This window comes from Oncorhynchus keta, unplaced genomic scaffold (genome assembly GCF_023373465.1).
Source record: "Oncorhynchus keta strain PuntledgeMale-10-30-2019 unplaced genomic scaffold, Oket_V2 Un_contig_5295_pilon_pilon, whole genome shotgun sequence".
NCBI lineage: Eukaryota > Metazoa > Chordata > Actinopteri > Salmoniformes > Salmonidae > Oncorhynchus > Oncorhynchus keta.
In genome coordinates this window covers 22501-41542 of record NW_026288215.1, presented here as the reverse complement: position 1 = coordinate 41542, position 19042 = coordinate 22501, and the positions used below count along the sequence as shown (strand labels likewise).

The 19042-nt window shown below is 47.3% G+C and overlaps 1 protein-coding gene and 1 long non-coding RNA gene across 2 annotated transcripts in view; both read left to right on the top strand.

Moving 5' to 3' along the window:
• The window catches only part of LOC127925207 (intermembrane lipid transfer protein VPS13B-like), a gene marked incomplete at its 3' end in the record, with an annotated part of 39395 nt that overhangs the window by 6402 nt on the left and 13951 nt on the right, over nucleotides 1-19042 (top strand). The window contains exon 2 of the mRNA XM_052510091.1: nucleotides 3955-4095. Within this exon, the coding sequence (XP_052366051.1) occupies nucleotides 3955-4095 (141 nt within the window). The remainder of the gene's footprint in view (nucleotides 1-3954; nucleotides 4096-19042) is intronic.
• LOC127925206 (uncharacterized) lies at nucleotides 72-2417 on the top strand. Its single transcript, XR_008120065.1, has 3 exons — nucleotides 72-346; nucleotides 2160-2223; nucleotides 2272-2417. It is a non-coding gene; the product is annotated as an uncharacterized LOC127925206 (long non-coding RNA).

Below are 19042 nucleotides of genomic sequence, written 5' to 3'. Positions count from 1 at the left end.
ATATATTCAGGTGGTGATATATTCAGGTGGTGATATATTCAGGTGGTGATATATTCAGGTGGTGATATATTCAGGTGGTGATATATTCAGGTGGTGATATATTCAGGTGGTGATATATTCAGGTGGTGATATATTCAGGTGGTGATATATTCAGGTGGTGATATATTCAGGTGGTGATATATTCAGGTGGTGATATATTCAGATGGTGATATATTCAGGTGGTGATATATTCAGGTGGTGATATATTCAGGTGGTGATATATTCAGGTGGTGATATATTCAGGTGGTGATATATTCAGGTGGTGATATATTCAGGTGGTGATATATTCAGGAGGTGATATATTCAGGTGGTGATATATTCAGGAGGTGATATATTCAGGTGGTGATATATTCAGGTGGTGATATATTCAGGTGGTGATATATTCAGGTGGTGATATATTCAGGTGGTGATATATTCAGGTGGTGATATATTCAGGTGGTGATATATTCAGGTGGTGATATATTCAGGTGGTGATATATTCAGGTGGTGATATATTCAGGTGGTGATATATTCAGGTGGTGATATATTCAGGTGGTGATATATTCAGGTGGTGATATATTCAGGTGGTGATATATTCAGGTGGTGATATATTCAGGTGGTGATATATTCAGGTGGTGATATATTCAGGTGGTGATATATTCAGGTGGTGATATATTCAGGTGGTGATATATTCAGGTGGTGATATATTCAGGTGGTGATATATTCAGGTGGTGATATATTCAGGTGGTGATATATTCAGGTGGTGATATATTCAGGTGGTGATATATTCAGGTGGTGATATATTCAGGGTGGTGATATATTCAGGTGGTGATATATTCAGGTGGTGATATATTCAGGTGGTGATATATTCAGGTGGTGATATATTCAGGGTGATATATTCAGGTGATATATTCAGGTGGTGATATATTCAGGTGGTGGTGATATATTCAGGTGGTGATATATTCAGGTGGTGATATATTCAGGTGGTGATATATTCAGGTGGTGATATATTCAGGTGGTGATATATTCAGGTGGTGATATATTCAGGTGGTGATATATTCAGGTGGTGATATATTCAGGTGGTGATATATTCAGGTGGTGATATATTCAGGTGGTGATATATTCAGGTGGTGATATATTCAGGTGGTGATATATTCAGGTGGTGATATATTCAGGTGGTGATATATTCAGGTGGTGATATATTCAGGTGGTGATATATTCAGGTGGTGATATATTCAGGTGGTGATATATTCAGGTGGTGATATATTCAGGTGGTGATATATTCAGGTGGTGATATATTCAGGTGGTGATATATTCAGGTGGTGATATATTCAGGTGGTGATATATTCAGGTGGTGATATATTCAGGTGGTGATATATTCAGGTGGTGATATATTCAGGTGGTGATATATTCAGGTGGTGATATATTCAGGTGGTGATATATTCAGGTGGTGATATATTCAGGTGGTGATATATTCAGGTGGTGATATATTCAGGTGGTGATATATTCAGGTGGTGATATATTCAGGTGGTGATATATTATTCAGGTGGTGATATATTCAGGTGGTGATATATTCAGGTGGTGATATATTGGTGATATATTCAGGTGGTGATATATTCAGGTGGTGATATATTCAGGTGGTGATATATTCAGGTGGTGATATATTCATATATTCAGGTGGTGATATATTCAGGTGGTGATATATTCAGGTGGTGATATATTCAGGTGGTGATATATTCAGGTGGTGATATATTCAGGTGGTGATATATTCAGGTGGTGATATATTCAGGTGGTGATATATTCAGGTGGTGATATATTCAGGTGGTGATATATTCAGGTGGTGATATATTCAGGTGGTGATATATTCAGGTGGTGATATATTCAGGTGGTGATATATTCAGGTGGTGATATATTCAGGTGGTGATATATTCAGGTGGTGATATATTCAGGTGGTGATATATTCAGGTGGTGATATATTCAGGTGGTGATATATTCAGGTGGTGATATATTCAGGTGGTGATATATTCAGGTGGTGATATATTAATGAAGTGATATATTCAGGTGGTGATATATTCAGGTGGTGATATATTCAGGTGGTGATATATTCAGGTGGTGATATATTCAGGTGGTGATATATTCAGGTGGTGATATATTCAGGTGGTGATATATTCAGGTGGTGATATATTCAGGAGGTGATATATTCAGGTGGTGATATATTAAGGAAGTGATATATTCAGGAGGTGATATATTCAGGTGGTGATATATTCAGGTGGTGATATATTCAGGTGGTGATATATTCAGGTGGTGATATATTCAGGTGGTGATATATTCAGGTGGTGATATATTCAGGTGGTGATATATTCAGGTGGTGATATATTCAGGTGGTGATATATTCAGGTGGTGATATATTCAGGTGGTGATATATTCAGGTGGTGATATATTCAGGTGGTGATATATTCAGGTGGTGATATATTCAGGTGGTGATATATTCAGGTGGTGATATATTCAGGTGGTGATATATTCAGGTGGTGATATATTCAGGTGGTGATATATTCAGGTGGTGATATATTCAGGTGGTGATATATTCAGGTGGTGATATATTCAGGTGGTGATATATTCAGGTGGTGATATATTCAGGTGGTGATATATTCAGGAAGTGATATATTCAGGTGGTGATATATTCAGGTGGTGATATATTCAGGTGGTGATATATTCAGGTGGTGATATATTCAGGTGGTGATATATTCCGGTTGGTGGCTGAAAATATCACTTCCTTAATTAATATTATCAGGTCAAAAATATTTGAGAGTTTTCACATCAAGTGGTCTGGATGTGTGTGTGTGTGTGTGTGTGTGTGTGTGTGTGTGTGTGTGTGTGTGTGTGTGTGTGTGTGTGTGTGTGTGTGTGTGTGTGTGTGTGTGTGTGTGTGTGTGTGTGTGTGTGTGTGTGTGTGTGTGTGTGTGTGTGTGTGTGTGTGTGTGTGTGTGTGGGCCCCTGCCAGATGTCATACTGTAGCTAGCTGCTGCTGCTGTCGGGTGCCAGTGTTGTTTCCAGCCACACACAGGGCCGAGCAGAACGGCCGTGAGCTGCAGTCTGCCAGCTCTGTGTGAGGCCGCTCTACACAAACATTCACCCATCACCGACCCCTGGCCCCGAGCCTTCAGCCCCCACCTCATCCCCTGTGTTGCTCTTGGAGCCTCTTTCCCTACAGCCTTGTAGCCAGCCCAGTCCTCACCTCCCCCTTCCCTCCCCTCTCCTCTCCTCTCCTCTCTCCTCCTCTCCCCTCCCCTCTCCCAACCTCTCCTCTCCTTTCTCCTCCTCTCCCCTCCCCTCCTCTCTCCCCACCTCTCCTTTCTCCTCCTCTCCCCTCTCCTTTCTCCTCCTCTCACCTCCCCCCTCTCCCCACCTCTCCTTTCTCTCCTCTCCCCTCCCCCACTCCCCACCTCTCCCTCCCCTCTCCTCTCCCCACCTCTCTCCTCTCTCCCCTCTCCCCACCTCTCTCCCCTCCCCTCCCTCTCCCCACCTCTCTCCTCTCCCCTCCCCTCTCCCAACCTCTCCTCTCCTTTCTCCTCCCCTCCCCTCCCTCTCTCCCCACCTCTCCTTTATCCTCCCCTCTCCCCTCTCCTTTCTCCTCCTCTCCCCTCCCCTCTCCCCACCTCTCCTTTCTACTCCTCTCCCCTCCCTCTCCCCACCTCTCCCCTCCCCTCTCCTCTCCCCACCTCTCCCCTCCCCTCTCCTCTCCCCACCTCTCTCCCTCTCCCCTCCCCTCCTCCCCACCTCTCTCCTCTCCTCTGCTCTCCCCACCTCTCCTTTCTCCTCCTCTATAAATCATTCCAATAAATACACTGATGATAAGTGCATCTCAGCTTGGTTCTAGTCTCTTTGGTTGCTGAGTCACTGTGCGATGTCATCAGTGGGGGTGTGGTGTCATCGCAGGCTGCGGTGCCCTGTTCCCAGTGTCCATGTCCAAGCGGAGGGAGGACGAGGTGTCTGTGGGGAGCATGCCATTCGCCAAGCAGCCATCCAATCAGGCCTCGGACTACGCCAGCAGCCCGGTCAAGACCAAGACTGTCACAGGTAGGAACAGTCTCCATCTCTCTGGGTCTCTGTCTCTCTGGGTCTCCATCTCTCTGGGTCTCTGTCTCTCTGGGTCTCCATCTCTGGGTCTCTGCCTCTCTGGGTCTCTGCCTCTCTGGGTCTCTGTCTCTCTGGATCTCTGCCTCTCTGGGTCTCCATCTCTGGAGTCTCCATCTCTCTCTAAGGGTCTCCGTCTCTCTGGGTCTCCGTCTCTCTGGGTCTCTGGGTCTCCGTCTCTCTGGGTCTCTGTCTCTCTGGGTCTCCGTCTCTCTGGGTCTCCGTCTCTCTGGGTCTCTGTCTCTCTGGGTCTCCGTCTCTCTGGGTCCCTGTCTCTCTGGGTCTCCGTCTCTCTGGGTCTCTGTCTCTCTGGGTCTCTGTCTCTCTGGGTCTCTGTCTCTCTGGGTCTCCGTCTCTCTGGGTCTCTCTCTCTCTGGGTCTCCGTCTCTCTGGGTCTCCGTCTCTCTGGGTCTCCGTCTCTGGGTCTCTGCCTCTCTGGGTCTCCGTCTCTCTGGGTCCCGTCTCTCTGGGTCTCTGTCTCTCTGGGTCTCCGTCTCTCTGGGCTCCGTCTCTCTGGGTCTCCGTCTCTCTGGGTCTCCGTCTCTCTGGGTCTCTGTCTCTCTGGGTCTCTGTCTCTCTGGGTCTATGTCTCTCTGGGTCTATGTCTCTCTGGGTCTCCGTCTCTCTGGGTCTCCCTGTCTCTCTGGGTCTCCATTTCTCTGGGTCTCCATCTCTCTGGGTCTCCATCTCTCTGGGCAGCCCGTCTCTCTGGGTCTCTGTCTCTCTGGGTCTCTGTTTCTCTGGGTCTCTGTCTCTCTGGGTCTCCGTCTCTCTGGGTCTCTGTCTCTCTGGGTCTCCGTCTCTCTGGGTCTCCGTCTCTCTGGGTCTCTGCCTCTCTGGGTCTCCGTCTCTCTGGGTCTCCGTCTCTCTGGGTCTCTGTCTCTCTGGGTCTCCGTCTCTCTGGGTCTCCGTCTCTCTGGGTCTCCGTCTCTCTGGGTCTCTGTCTCTCTGGGTCTCTGTCTCTCTGGGTCTCTGTCTCTCTGGGTCTATGTCTCTCTGGGTCTCCGTCTCTCTGGGTCTCTGTCTCTCTGGGTCTCCATTTCTCTGGGTCTCCATCTCTCTGGGTCTCCATCTCTCTGGGTCTCCGTCTCTCTGTCTCTCTGGGTCTCTGTCTCTCTGGGTCTCTGTCTCTCTGGGTCTCTGTCTCTCTGGGTCTCCGTCTCTCTGGGTCTCTGTCTCTCTGGGTCTCTGTGTCTCTGTGTCTCCATCTCTCTGGGTCTCCATCTCTCTGGGTCTCCATCTCTCTGGGTCTCTCTCTCTCTCTCTCTCTCTCTCTCTCTCTCTCTCTCTCTCTCTCTCTCTCTCTGGGTCTCTATCTCTCTGTGTCTCTCTCTCTCTGGGTCTCTCTCTCTCTCTGGGTCTCTGGGTCTCTCTGGTCTCTCTCTCTCTCTCTTTCTGGGTCTCTATCTCTCTCTCTCTCTGTTTCTCTATGGGTCTCTATCTCACTCTATGTCTCTCTCTCTCTCTCTCTCTCTCTCTCTCTCTCTCTGGGTCTCTGTCTCTCTCTCTCTCTCTCTGGGTCTCTATCTCTCTGGGTCTCTCTCTGTTTCTCTCTGGGTCTCTATCTCTCTGGGTCTCTATCTCTCTGGGTCTCTATCTCTCTGGGTCTCTCTCTCTCTCTCTCTCTCTCTCTCTCTCTCTCTCTCTCTCTCTCTCTCTCTCTCTCTCTCTCTCTCTCTCTCTCTCTCTCTCTCTCTCTCTGGGTCTCTCTCTCTCTCTCTCTCTCTCTCTCTCTCTCTCTCTATCTCTCTCTCTCTGGGTCTCTATCTCTCTGTCTCTCTGTCTCTCTCTCTCTCTCTCTCTCTCTCTCTCTCTCTCTCTCTCTCTCTGGGTCTCTATCTCTCTCTCTCTCTCTCTCTCTGGTTCTCTATCTCTCTGTCTCTCTCTGGGTCTCTGTGTCTCTGGGTCTCTTTCTCTCTATCTCTCTGGGTCTCTATATCTCTGGGTCTCCATCTCTCTGGGTCTTTGTCTCTCTGGGTCTCTATTGTTCTCTTTCTCTCTATCTCTCTGGGTCTCTATCTCTATGGGTCTCTATCTCTCTGGGTCTCTATCTCTCTGTGTCTCTCTCACTGAGTGAGGACACTGTTTCTGAGTTTGGCAGCAGGCTACATACACCAGGGTCCATATCCACAAAGAGTCTTGGAATAGGAGTGATCTAGTATCAGGTCATAAAGAGTCTCAGAGTAGGATATCTAGGATCAGGTCATAAAGAGTCTCAGTAGGAGTGCTGATCTAGGATCAGGTCATAAAGAGTCTCAGTAGGGTGCTGATCTACGATCAGGTCATAAAGAGTCTCAGAGTAGGAGATCTAGGATCAGGTCATAAAGAGTCTCTGTAGGAGTGCTGATCTAGGATCAGGTTGGCCTTTTAGACTCATGGACAGACGGGATCTGATCCTAGATCCTAATGAATAAGACTCATGGACAGATCCTAGACCACCAGCCCTACTGTGTGATGATTTGTGGATACAGGCCCTGTCTTACATACACCAGTCTGTCTAGTAAACCAGACTTACTCTCCATCTCAATCACCTACTGTATTTACCTACAGTATTCACCTACAGTATCGAGGTTTCTACCATAATTACCTACAGTATTTACCTACAGTATTCAGGTTTCTACCATAATTACCTACAGTATTTACCTACAGTATTCAGGTTTCTACCATAATTACCTACAGTATTTACCTACAGTATTCAGGTTTCTACCATAATTACCTACAGTATTTACCTACAGTATTCAGGTTTCTACCATAATTACCTACAGTATTTACCTACAGTATTCAGGTTTCTACCATAATTACCTACAGTATTTACCTACAGTAGTTAGGTTTCTTCAGTTTTCTCCTACAGTATTGAGGTTTCTACAGTATTCACCTACAGTATTGAGGTTTCTACAGTATTCACCTACAGTATTCAGGTTTCTACCATAATTACCTACAGTATTCAGGTTTCTACCATATTCACCTACAGTATTGAGATTTCAGCTCCTCTAAGGCACATCACGGTTCAACAAGGCCTACAGTATTGAGCTCCTCTAAGGCACAACATCACGGTTCAACAAGGCCAACAGTATTGAGCTCCTCTAAGGCACAACATCACGGTTCAACAAGGCCAACAGTATTGAGCTCCTCTAAGGCACATCATCACGGTTCAACAAGGCCAACAGTATTGAGCTCCTCTAAGGCACATCACAGTTCAACAAGGCCAACAGTATTGAGCTCCTCTAAGGCACAACATCACGGTTCAACAAGGCCAACAGTATTGAGCACATCACGGTTCAACAAGGCCAACAGATTGCAACAAGCAGCGTTCATTGGAAATAAGCATGTTGTTTATTTTTTATTAGTTGAGTGCCTTTGGAAATGTCTCCCCACCAGGAGATGCTTTCCTCTCAGTGAAGTCATTTTCTCACTGTAAATAAGACCGTGTGTATTTTGCCCGTTGAGTGTTGTGATAGGAAAATGCTCCTATGACATTTCTAGCACTAAATAATCCATTAGGGCTCTTTCCGAGCTCTTTAACAAGATGCTGAAAGCGCAGCAGTGAAAAGGTCAAGCGGTGTTGTTTTTAAATCTCCACTAATGCCTTCCCCCCCTTCCCCATATCGCACTGCCTTTGTTTATCCTCATCTATTACAGTACATTCCCTCATTAAAATGGAGTTGTTACACCGTCGGGAAACAGTCCGTAAACAGTCGGTAAACAGGCGGTAAACAGGCGGTAAACAGTCAGCCGGGGCTCCCAGTGTATACAAACCACTCTATCAGTCTGCAGCGTGTCAGTAGCACCTTCTCAGAGCTCCACCTTGGGTCCTGTTGTCTGTCTGTCAGTCGGTAAACAGTCGGTAAACAGGCGGTTAACAGTCAACCGGGGCTCCCAGTGTATACAAACCACTCTATCAGTCTGCAGCGTGTCAGTAGCACCTTCTCAGAGCTCCACCTTGGGTCCTGTTGTCTGTCTGTCAGTCGGTAAACAGTCGGTAAACAGGCGGTTAACAGTCAGCCGGGGCTCCCAGTGTATACAAACCACTCTATCAGTCTGCAGCGTGTCAGTAGCACCTTCTCAGAGCTCCACCTTGGGTCCTGTTGTCTGTCTGTCAGTCGGTAAACAGTCGGTAAACAGTCAGTAAACAGTCGGTAAACAGTCGGTAAACAGTCAGTAAACAGTCAGCCGGGGCTCCCAGTGTATACAAACCGCTCTATCAGTCTGCAGCGTGTCAGTAGCACCTTCTCAGAGCTCCACCTTGGGTCCTGGTGTCTGTCTGCCAGTCGGTAAACAGTCGGTAAACAGTCGGTAAACAGTCGGTAAACAGTCAGTGAACAGTCAGCCGGGGCTCCCAGTGTATACAAACCGCTCTGGCAGTCTGCAGCGTGTCAGTAGCACCTCCTCAGAGCTCCACCTTGGGTCCTGTTGTCTGTCTGTCAGTCGGTAAACAGTCGGTAAACAGTCAGTAAACAGTCGGTAAACAGTCAGCCGGGGCTCCCAGTGTATACAAACCGCTCTAGCAGTCTGCAGCGTGTCAGTAGCACCTTCTCAGAGCTCCACCTTGGGTCCTGGTGTCTTGTGGTTATGATATCGTTTAGGGCCTTGAGCGTGGCTGAGGTGCACCCATAACCAGCTCTGAAACCAGGTTGCATAGTGGAGAAGGTACGTGATCTGTTTGTTAACTTGGCTTTCGAAGACCTTAGAGAGGCAGGGTAGGATAGATATAGGTCTGTAACAGTTTGGGTCAAGAGTGACCCCCATTTGAAGAGGGGGATGACCGCTGCAGCTTTCCAATCTTTGGGAATCTCAGAAGATACGAAAGAGAGGTTGAACAGGCTAGTAATAGGGGTTGCAACAATTTCGGCAGATAACTTTAGAGGGTCCAGATTGTCTAGCCCGGCTGATTTGTAGGGGTCCAGATTTTGCAGCTCTTTCAGAACTGGAGAAGTGGGGAGGTTTGGGAGAGTTGCTGTGGGGATACCGACTGAGGGAAGTAGTTTGTTTTTGACTCAATCTCTTTATTGGCTAGGAGAGGGCCTACATTGATACTTTGGCTGTGCTTTGTTTATACCTGATCACATGCTTTCCCAGGGTATTGAATATTCATGTTCTCTCTGATGCTCTGATTGGCTAGGAGAGGGCCTACATTGATACTTTGGCTGTGGTTTGTTTATAGCTGATCACATGCTTTCCCAGGGTATTGAATATTCATGTTCTCTCTGATGTTCTGATTGGCTAGGAGAGGGCCAACATTGATACTTTGGCTGTGATTTGTTTATAGCTGATCACATGCTTTCCCAGGGTGTTGAATATTCATGTTCTCTCTGATGTTCTGATTTGTTCCTTTGTATTCCTGGGAGGTTTTGGTTTCAGTCTTAAGGATCACCTCTGAGAGCTTACTGAATCACTCAATTAGTCTCACAATGGAAAAAATAAAATGACTTTCAAATGTTTTTTTGTGTGTAGTTCAAAGATCCCTTCAAAACAATTGTAATGCTAAGACTGTGTCTGCTTTCAATTGACCATTTGAGTCCATGCCTGGTACTTTATGAGAGAGAGAGGGAGAGAGATAAAGAGACAAAGAGAGAGCGAGATGTTTTGTTATACACTAACCCCATAACTACAGCTCTGTGGTAATCAGGAGGGACTGAGCGTGAGCCCTGCGAGGTGCCCGGGAACTCACACAGACCCCATAACTACAACTCTGTGGTAATCAGGAGGGACTGAGCGTGAGCCCTGCGAGGTGCCCCGGGAACTCACACAGACCCCATAACTACAGCTCTGTGGTAATCAGGAGGGACTGAGCGTGAGCCCTGCGAGGTGGCCTGGAACTCACACAGACCCCATAACGACAGCTCTGACACACAGATCTATTTCATTTCCCCCAGTAGTGAGCTGAAGGCTGGGTGATATCATAGGTTAGTGAACCCTCGCTCCTCTTCATCACTGGCCTGAGACTAGTGAGGGAGGACACCTCCTTTTCACCACTGGCCTGAGACTAGTGAGGGAGGACACCTCCTCTTCACCACTGGCCTGAGACTAGTGAGGGAGGACACCTCCTCTTCACCACTGGCCTGAGACTAGTGAGGGAGGACACCTCCTCTTCACCACTGGCCTGAGACTAGTGAGGGAGGACACCTCCTTTTCACCACTGGCCTGAGACTAGTGAGGGAGGACACCTCCTCTTCACCACTGGCCTGAGACTAGTGAGGGAGGACACCTCTTTTCACCACTGGCTGGCCTGAGACTAGTGAGGGAGGACACCTCCTCTTCACCACTGGCCTGAGACTAGTGAGGGAGGACACCTCCTCTTCACCACTGGCTGGCCTGAGACTAGTGAGGGAGGACACCTCCTCTTCACCACTGGCCTGAGACTAGTGAGGGAGGACACCTCTTCACCACTGGCTGGCCTGAGACTAGTGAGGGAGGACACCTCCTCTTCACCACTGGCTGGCCTGAGACTAGTGAGGGAGGACACCTCCGAACTTCGGCTTGCCTCCGACTGGGGCTTGTGACTGAAGGTGTCCACATACTTCCCAGCCATGTTGGACTTCGGTGAGGGTTTTAACGATTGTTCGGGCACACTGTATTTTTTTTCCGGAGGCAAGCCGACGTTCGTATCTAAAGTCTACGCCCCTTCGTCTGTGATTGGTCAACAGTAGGGATTCTTCAATAAAGTCTTTGTTGTCATTCAACAAGAGGCGACTAAAGTCGCCCTTTCATGCACATTCATACGGAAAGATATTACACCAAACATCTTAGTTCAAGTAAAATTTTGCGACAAAATATCTCTTTCTTCAAAAAAACATAACTCAATGAATGTCATTCATTTTTTATCTTATCTTATATGTTGAGGAAGTGAATACTGGCTACGGCATCTCAAAATGGACACAGTACAATTGCTGCTTTTTTCTTGTTTTTTTTAAGCAAATGTATTTTAAGGAAGTATGGGAGCAGACTCATTGGGCTAGGGGAATCACCCACCTGGTGTCCCAGGTCTAAATCAGGCCCTGATTAGAGGGGAATCACCCACCTGGTGTCCCAGGTCTAAATCAGGCCCTGCTTATAGAGGGGAATCACCCACCTGGTGTCCCAGGTCTAAATCAGGCCCTGCTTATAGAGGGGAATCACCCACCTGGTGTCCCAGGTCTAAATCAGGCCCTGCTTATAGAGGGGAATCACCCACCTGGTGTCCCAGGTCTAAATCAGGCCCTGCTTATAGAGGGGAATCACCCACCTGGTGTCCCAGGTCTAAATCAGGCCCTGATTACAGGGAATCACCCACCTGGTGTCCCAGGTCTAAATCAGTCCCTGATTAGAAGGGAATCACCCACCTGGTGTCCCAGGTCTAAATCAGTCCCTGATTAGAAGGGAATCACCCACCTGGTGTCCCAGGTCTAAATCAGTCCCTGATTAGAGGGGAATCACCCACCTGGTGTCCCAGGTCTAAATCAGTCCCTGACTAGAGGGGAATCACCCACCTGCTGTCCCAGGTCTAAATCAGTTCCTGATTAGAGGGGAATCACCCACCTGCTGTCCCAGGTCTAAATCAGTTCCTGATTAGAGGGGAATCAACCACCTGATTAGAGGACAACGATGTAAAACAGGTTCAGATTAGAATGTGGGGATTATAGACCACTTCATGGTGACCCAGGTCTAAATCAGGCCCTGATTAGAGGACAACGATGTCAAACAGGTTCAGATTAGAATGTGGGGATTATAGACCACTTCATGGTGACCCAGGTCAGCTCAGGGTTCTGTTCGTCATCCCAGAAGTATCCCATGTTTGAACTTCTGTCAGCCTCCTATTTCTCTTCACAACAACTGATTGGACTGATGACTTTGAAAACAACTTGTTTTGCCCTCGGGGCCCATGTGGCCACGTCGTCCCCCTGCCTCAATTACCACACTAATTGGATCCCATAAAGCTAGCCCACTAAAACCAGCTCTTAAGTGTTTTCTTTATTGTCCTAATGAAAGCAATGTTGGCATCAGAAATCTGCTGGGGATTGCAGGTCCTCCAGAGCTTCTCATTGTTACACGTCCCAAAGAAAGCATCCTAATTCCCTACATTTAGTGCACCATTGTTTTTGTTGTTGTTGACAGCTCTGCTTAGTGCACTAAGGAATATAAGGAGTGTGATTTGGGACGCATCCACAGAGTCTCTTCTCCCAGTAATGACATCAGCAGCTTCCTAAATTAGCTGCTGGCGTTGTGGAGGATATGCAGGGAAACAGAACCGACTGCACATTGTCGCTACAAAGCGTACTCTCTGATGTGACGCCGTTAGGAAGGTCAACTGGGAGGGAATATGAGCTTTGTTCCTGTTCCTGTTTGTCGTTGAACTGATGGGATTAAGAGGTAATGTGTTTCCTGTGAACCGTGGCCCAGAGTAGGGATATGGAGACACTGTCAGGATGCTTTCTGGGAAGACACGGTCTCGTCGCGGTCTCGGTTTGGGACTCCAGCACTGCTGTTTCCTGTATCACCAGAACCCACTGTATCAGACTAGAGGGAGGGAGACGTTACATCACACTCATGATGCGCTGTGAGATGAGACAGGGAGAAGCAGGAGACTGGGGAGACTCCTGTCCCGCTCAGAGAGAGACAGAGAGAAACAGACAGAGGGGAGACTCCTGTCCCACTCAGAGAGAGACAGAGAGAATCAGACAGAGGGGAGACTGCTGTCCCGGCTCCAGTATCATGATGGAAGTCTGTTATTGGCTGAGAGAGGTAACTCCTGTCCTGTTATTGGCTGAGAGGGTAACTCCTGTCCTGTTATTGGCTGAGAGAGGTAACTCCTGACCTGTTATTGGCTGAGAGAGGTAACTCCTGACCTGTTATTGGCTGAGAGAGGTAACTCCTCTGATATAAATGGAGAGGCAAGATAGAGATGGAGAGGAGATAAACAGGGGGAGAGATAGAGGAGATAAACAGAGGGAGAGATAGAGAGGAGATAAACAGGGGGAGAGATAGAGAGGAGATAAACAGGGGGGAGAGAGAGAGGAGATAAACAGGGGGAGAGATAGAGAGGAGATACACAGGGGGAGAGATAGAGAGGAGATAAACAGGGGAGAGATAGAGAGGAGATAAACAGGGGGAGAGATAGAGAGGAGATAAACAGGGGGATAGATAGAGATAAACAGGGGGAGAGATAGAGAGGAGATAAACAGGGGAGAGATAGAGAGGAGATAAACAGGGGGAGAGATAGAGAGGAGATGAACAGGGGAGAGATAGAGAGGAGATAAACAGGGGGAGAGATAGAGAGGAGATAAACAGGGGAGAGATAGAGAGGAGATAAACAGGGGGAGAGATAGAGAGGAGATGAACAGGGGAGAGATAGAGAGGAGATTAACAGGGAGAGAGATAAACAGGGGGAGAGATAGAGAGATAAACATGGGGAGAGATAGAGAGGAGATAAACATGGGGAGAGATAGAGAGGAGATAAACAGGGGGAGAGATAGAGAGGAGATAAACAGGGGGAGAGATAGAGAGGAGATGAACAGGGGAGAGAGAGAGAGGAGATAAACATGGGGAGAGATAGAGAGGAGATAAACAGGGGAGAGATAGAGAGGAGATAAACAGGGGAGAGATAGAGAGATATAAACAGGGGGAGAGATAGAGAGGAGATAAACAGGGGAGAGATAGAGAGGAGATAAACAGGGGAGAGATAGAGAGGAGATAAACAGGGGAGAGATAGAGAGGAGATAAACAGAGGGAGAGATAGAGAGGAGATAAACAGGGGGAATGATAGAGAGGAGATAAACAGGGGAGAGATAGAGAGGAGATAAACAGGGGGAGAGATAGAGAGGAGATAAACAGGGGGAGAGATAGAGGAGATAAACAGGGGGAGAGATAGAGAGGATATAAACAGAGGGAGAGATAGAGAGGAGATTAACAGGGGGAGAGATAGAGAGGAGATAAACAGGGGAGAGATAGAGAGGAGATTAACAGGGGAGAGATAGAGAGGAGATAAACAGGGGGAGAGATAGAGAGGAGATAAACAGGGGGAGAGATAGAGAGGAGATAAACAGGGGAGAGATAGAGAGGAGATAAACAGGGGAGAGATAGAGAGGAGATAAACAGGGGGAGAGATAGAGAGGAGATAAACAGGGGGAGAGATAGAGAGGAGATAAACAGGGGAGAGATAGAGAGGAGATAAACAGGGGGAGAGATAGAGAGGAGATAAACAGGGGGAGAGATAGAGAGGAGATAAACAGGGGGGAGATAGAGAGGAGATAAACAGGGGGATAGATAGAGAGGAGATAAACAGGGGAGAGATAGAGAGGAGATAAACAGGGGGAGAGATAGAGAGGAGATAAACAGGGGGAGAGATAGAGAGGAGATGAACAGAGGGAGAGATAGAGAGGATATAAACAGGGGGATAGATAGAGAGGAGATAAACAGGGGGAGAGATAGAGAGGAGATAAACAGAGGGAGAGATAGAGAGGAGATAAACAGGGGAGAGAGAGGAGATAAACAGGGGGATAGATAGAGAGGAGATAAACAGGGGGAGAGATAAACAGGGGGATAGATAGAGAGGAGATAAACAGGGGGAGAGATAGAGAGGAGATAAACAGGGGAGAGATAAACAGGGGGATAGATAGAGAGGAGATAAACAGGGGGAGAGATAGAGAGGAGATAAACAGGGGGAGAGATAAACAGGGGGAGAGATAGAGAGGAGATAAACAGGGGAGAGATAGAGAGGAGATGAACAGGGGAGAGATTAACAGGGGAGAGATAGAGAGGAGATAAACAGGGGGAGAGATAGAGAGGAGATAAACAGGGGGAGAGATAGAGAGGAGATAAACAGGGGGAGAGATAGAGAGGAGATGAACAGGGGGAGAGATTAACAGGGGGAGAGATAGAGAGGAGATAAACAGGGGGAGAGATAGAGAGGAGATAAACAGGGGGAGAGATAGAGAGGAGATAAACAGGGGAGAGATAGAGAGGAGATAAACAGAGGGAGAGATAGAGAGGAGATAAACAGAGGGAGAGATAGAGAGGAGATAAACAGGGGAGAGATAGAGAGGAGATAAACAGGGGGAGAGATAGAGAGGAGATAAACAGGGGGAGAGATTAACAGGGAGAGAGATAAACAGGGGGAGAGATAGAGAGGAGATAAACATGGGGAGAGATAGAGAGGATATAAACAGGGGAGAGATAGAGAGGAGATAAACAGGGGGATAGATAGAGATAAACAGGGGGAGAGATAGAGAGGAGATAAACAGGGGGAGAGATAGAGAGGAGATAAACAGGGGGAGAGATAGAGAGGAGATAAACAGGGGGAGAGATAGAGAGGAGATAAACAGGGGGATAGATAGAGATAAACAGGGGGAGAGATAGAGAGAGATAAACAGGGGAGAGATAGAGAGGAGATAAACAGGGGAGAGATAGAGAGGAGATAAACAGGGGAGAGATAGAGAGGAGATAAACAGGGGGATAGATAGAGATAAACAGGGGAGAGATAGAGAGGAGATAAACAGGGGAGAGATAGAGAGGAGATAAACAGGGGAGAGATAGAGAGGAGATAAACAGGGGGAGAGATAGAGAGGAGATAAACAGGGGATAGATAGAGAGGAGATAAACAGGGGGAGAGATAGAGAGGAGATAAACAGGGGAGAGATAGAGAGGAGATAAACAGGGGAGAGATAGAGAGGAGATAAACAGGGGAGAGATAAACAGGGGGAGAGATAGAGAGGATATAAACAGGGGAGAGATAGAGAGGAGATTAACAGGGGAGAGATAGAGAGGAGATAAACAGGGGAGAGATAAACAGGGGAGAGATAGAGAGGAGATAAACAGGGGGAGAGATAGAGAGGAGATAAACAGGGGGAGAGATAAACAGGGGGAGAGATAGAGAGGAGATAAACAGGGGGAGAGATAGAGAGGAGATAAACAGGGGGAGAGATAGAGAGGAGATAAACAGGGGGAGAGATAGAGAGGAGATAAACAGGGGGAGAGATAGAGAGGAGATAAACAGGGGGAGAGATAGAGAGGAGATAAACAGGGGGAGAGATAGAGAGGAGATAAACAGGGGGAGAGATAGAGAGGAGATAAACAGGGGGAGAGATAGAGAGGAGATAAACAGGGGGATAGATAGAGAGGATATAAACAGAGGGAGAGAGAGAGGAGATAAACAGAGGGAGATATAGAGAGGAGATAAACAGGGGGAGAGATAGAGAGGAGATGAACAGGGGGAGAGATAAACAGGGGGAGAGATAGAGAGGAGATAAACAGGGGGAGAGATAGAGAGGAGATTAACAGGGGGAGAGATAGAGAGGAGATAAACAGGGGGAGAGATAAACAGGGGGAGAGATAGAGAGGAGATAAACAGGGGGAGAGATAGAGAGGAGATAAACAGGGGGAGAGATAAACAGGGGGAGAGATAGAGAGGAGATAAACAGGGGGAGAGATAGAGAGGAGATTAACAGGGGGAGAGATAGAGAGGAGATAAACAGAGGGAGAGATAGAGAGGAGATAAACAGGGGAGAGATAGAGAGGAGATAAACAGGGGGAGATATAGAGAGGAGATAAACAGGGGGAGATATAGAGAGGAGATAAACAGGGGGAGAGATAGAGAGGAGATAAACAGGGGGAATGATAAACAGGGGGAGAGATAGAGAGGAGATAAACAGGGGAGAGATAGAGAGGAGATAAACAGGGGGAGAGATAGAGAGGAGATTAACAGGGGAGAGATAGAGAGGAGATAAACAGGGGAGAGATAGAGAGGAGATAAACAGAGGGAGAGATAGAGAGGAGATAAACAGAGGGAGAGATAGAGAGGAGATAAACAGGGGGAGAGATAGAGAGGAGATAAACAGGGGGAGATATAGAGAGGAGATAAACAGGGGGAGAGATAGAGAGGAGATAAACAGGGGGAGAGATAGAGAGGAGATTAACAGGGGGAGAGATAGAGAGGAGATAAACAGAGGGAGAGATAGAGAGGAGATAAACAGGGGGAGAGATAGAGAGGAGATAAACAGAGGGAGAGATAGAGAGGAGATAAACAGGGGGAGAGATAGAGAGGAGATAAACAGGGGGAGATATAGAGAGGAGATAAACAGGGGGAGAGATAGAGAGGAGATAAACAGGGGGAGAGATAGAGAGGAGATAAACAGGGGAGAGATAGAGAGGAGATGAACAGGGGGAGAGATAGAGAGGAGATAAACAGGGGGAGAGATAGAGAGGAGATAAACAGAGGGAGAGATAGAGAGGAGATAAACAGAGGGAGAGATAGAGAGGAGATAAACAGGGGAGAGAGAGAGAGGAGATAAACAGGGGGAGAGATAGAGAGGAGATAAACAGAGGGAGAGATAGAGAGGAGATAAACAGGGGGAGAGATAGAGAGGAGATAAACAGGGGGAGAGATAGAGAGGAGATAAACAGAGGGAGAGATAGAGAGGAGATAAACAGAGGGAGAGATAGAGAGGAGATAAACAGGGGGAGAGATAGAGAGGAGATAAACAGAGGGAGAGATAGAGAGGAGATAAACAGAGGGAGAGATAGAGAGGAGATGAACAGAGAGGAGATTAACAGGGGGAGAGATAGAGAGGAGATAAACAGAGGGAGAGATAGAGAGGAGATAAACAGGGGGAGAGATAGAGAGGAGATAAACAGAGAGGAGATTAACAGGGGGAGAGATAGAGAGGAGATAAACAGGGGGAGAGATAGAGAGGAGATAAACAGGGGGAGAGATAGAGAGGAGATAAACAGAGGGAGAGATAGAGAGGAGATAAACAGGGGGAGAGATAGAGAGGAGATAAACAGATGGAGAGATAGAGAGGAGATAAACAGAGAGGAGATAAACAGGGGGAGAGATAGAGAGGAGATAAACAGGGGGAGAGATAGAGAGGAGATGAACAGGGGGAGAGATAGAGAGGAGATAAACAGAGGGAGAGATAGAGAGGAGATAAACAGGGGGAGAGATAGAGAGGAGATAAACAGGGGGAGAGATAGAGAGGAGATAAACAGAGGGAGAGATAGAGAGGAGATAAACAGGGGGAGAGATAGAGAGGAGATAAACAGAGGGAGAGATAGAGAGGATATAAACAGGGGGAGAGATAGAGAGGAGATAAACAGGGGGAGAGATAGAGGAGATAAACAGGGGGAGAGATAGAGAGGAGATAAACAGGGGGAGATATAGAGAGGAGATAAACAGAGGGAGAGATAGAGAGGAGATAAACAGGGGAGAGATAGAGAGGAGATAAACAGGGGAGAGATAGAGAGGAGATAAACAGAGGGAGAGATAGAGAGGAGATAAACAGGGGAGAGATAGAGAGGAGATAAACAGAGGGAGAGATAGAGAGGAGATAAACAGGGGGAGAGATAGAGAGGAGATAAACAGAGGGAGAGATAGAGAGGAGATAAACAGGGGAGAGATAGAGAGGAGATAAACAGAGGGAGAGATAGAGAGGAGATTAACAGGGGGAGAGAGAGAGGAGATAAACAGGGGGATATATAGAGAGGAGATAAACAGGGGAGAGATAAACAGGGGATAGATAGAGAGGAGATAAACAGGGGGAGAGATAGAGAGGATATAAACAGGGGAGAGATAGAGAGGAGATAAACAGGGGGAGAGATAGAGAGGAGATAAACAGGGGAGAGATAGAGAGGAGATAAACAGGGGGAGAGATAAACAGGGGGATATATAGAGAGGAGATAAACAGGGGAGAGATAAACAGGGGGATAGATAGAGAGGAGATAAACAGGGGATAGATAGAGAGGAGATAAACAGGGGAGAGATAAACAGGGGGATAGATAGAGAGGAGATAAACAGGGGGAGATATAGAGAGGAGATAAACAGGGGGAGAGATAGAGAGGAGATAAACAGGGGGAGAGATAAACAGGGGGATATATAGAGAGGAGATAAACAGGGGAGAGATAAACATGGGGATAGATAGAG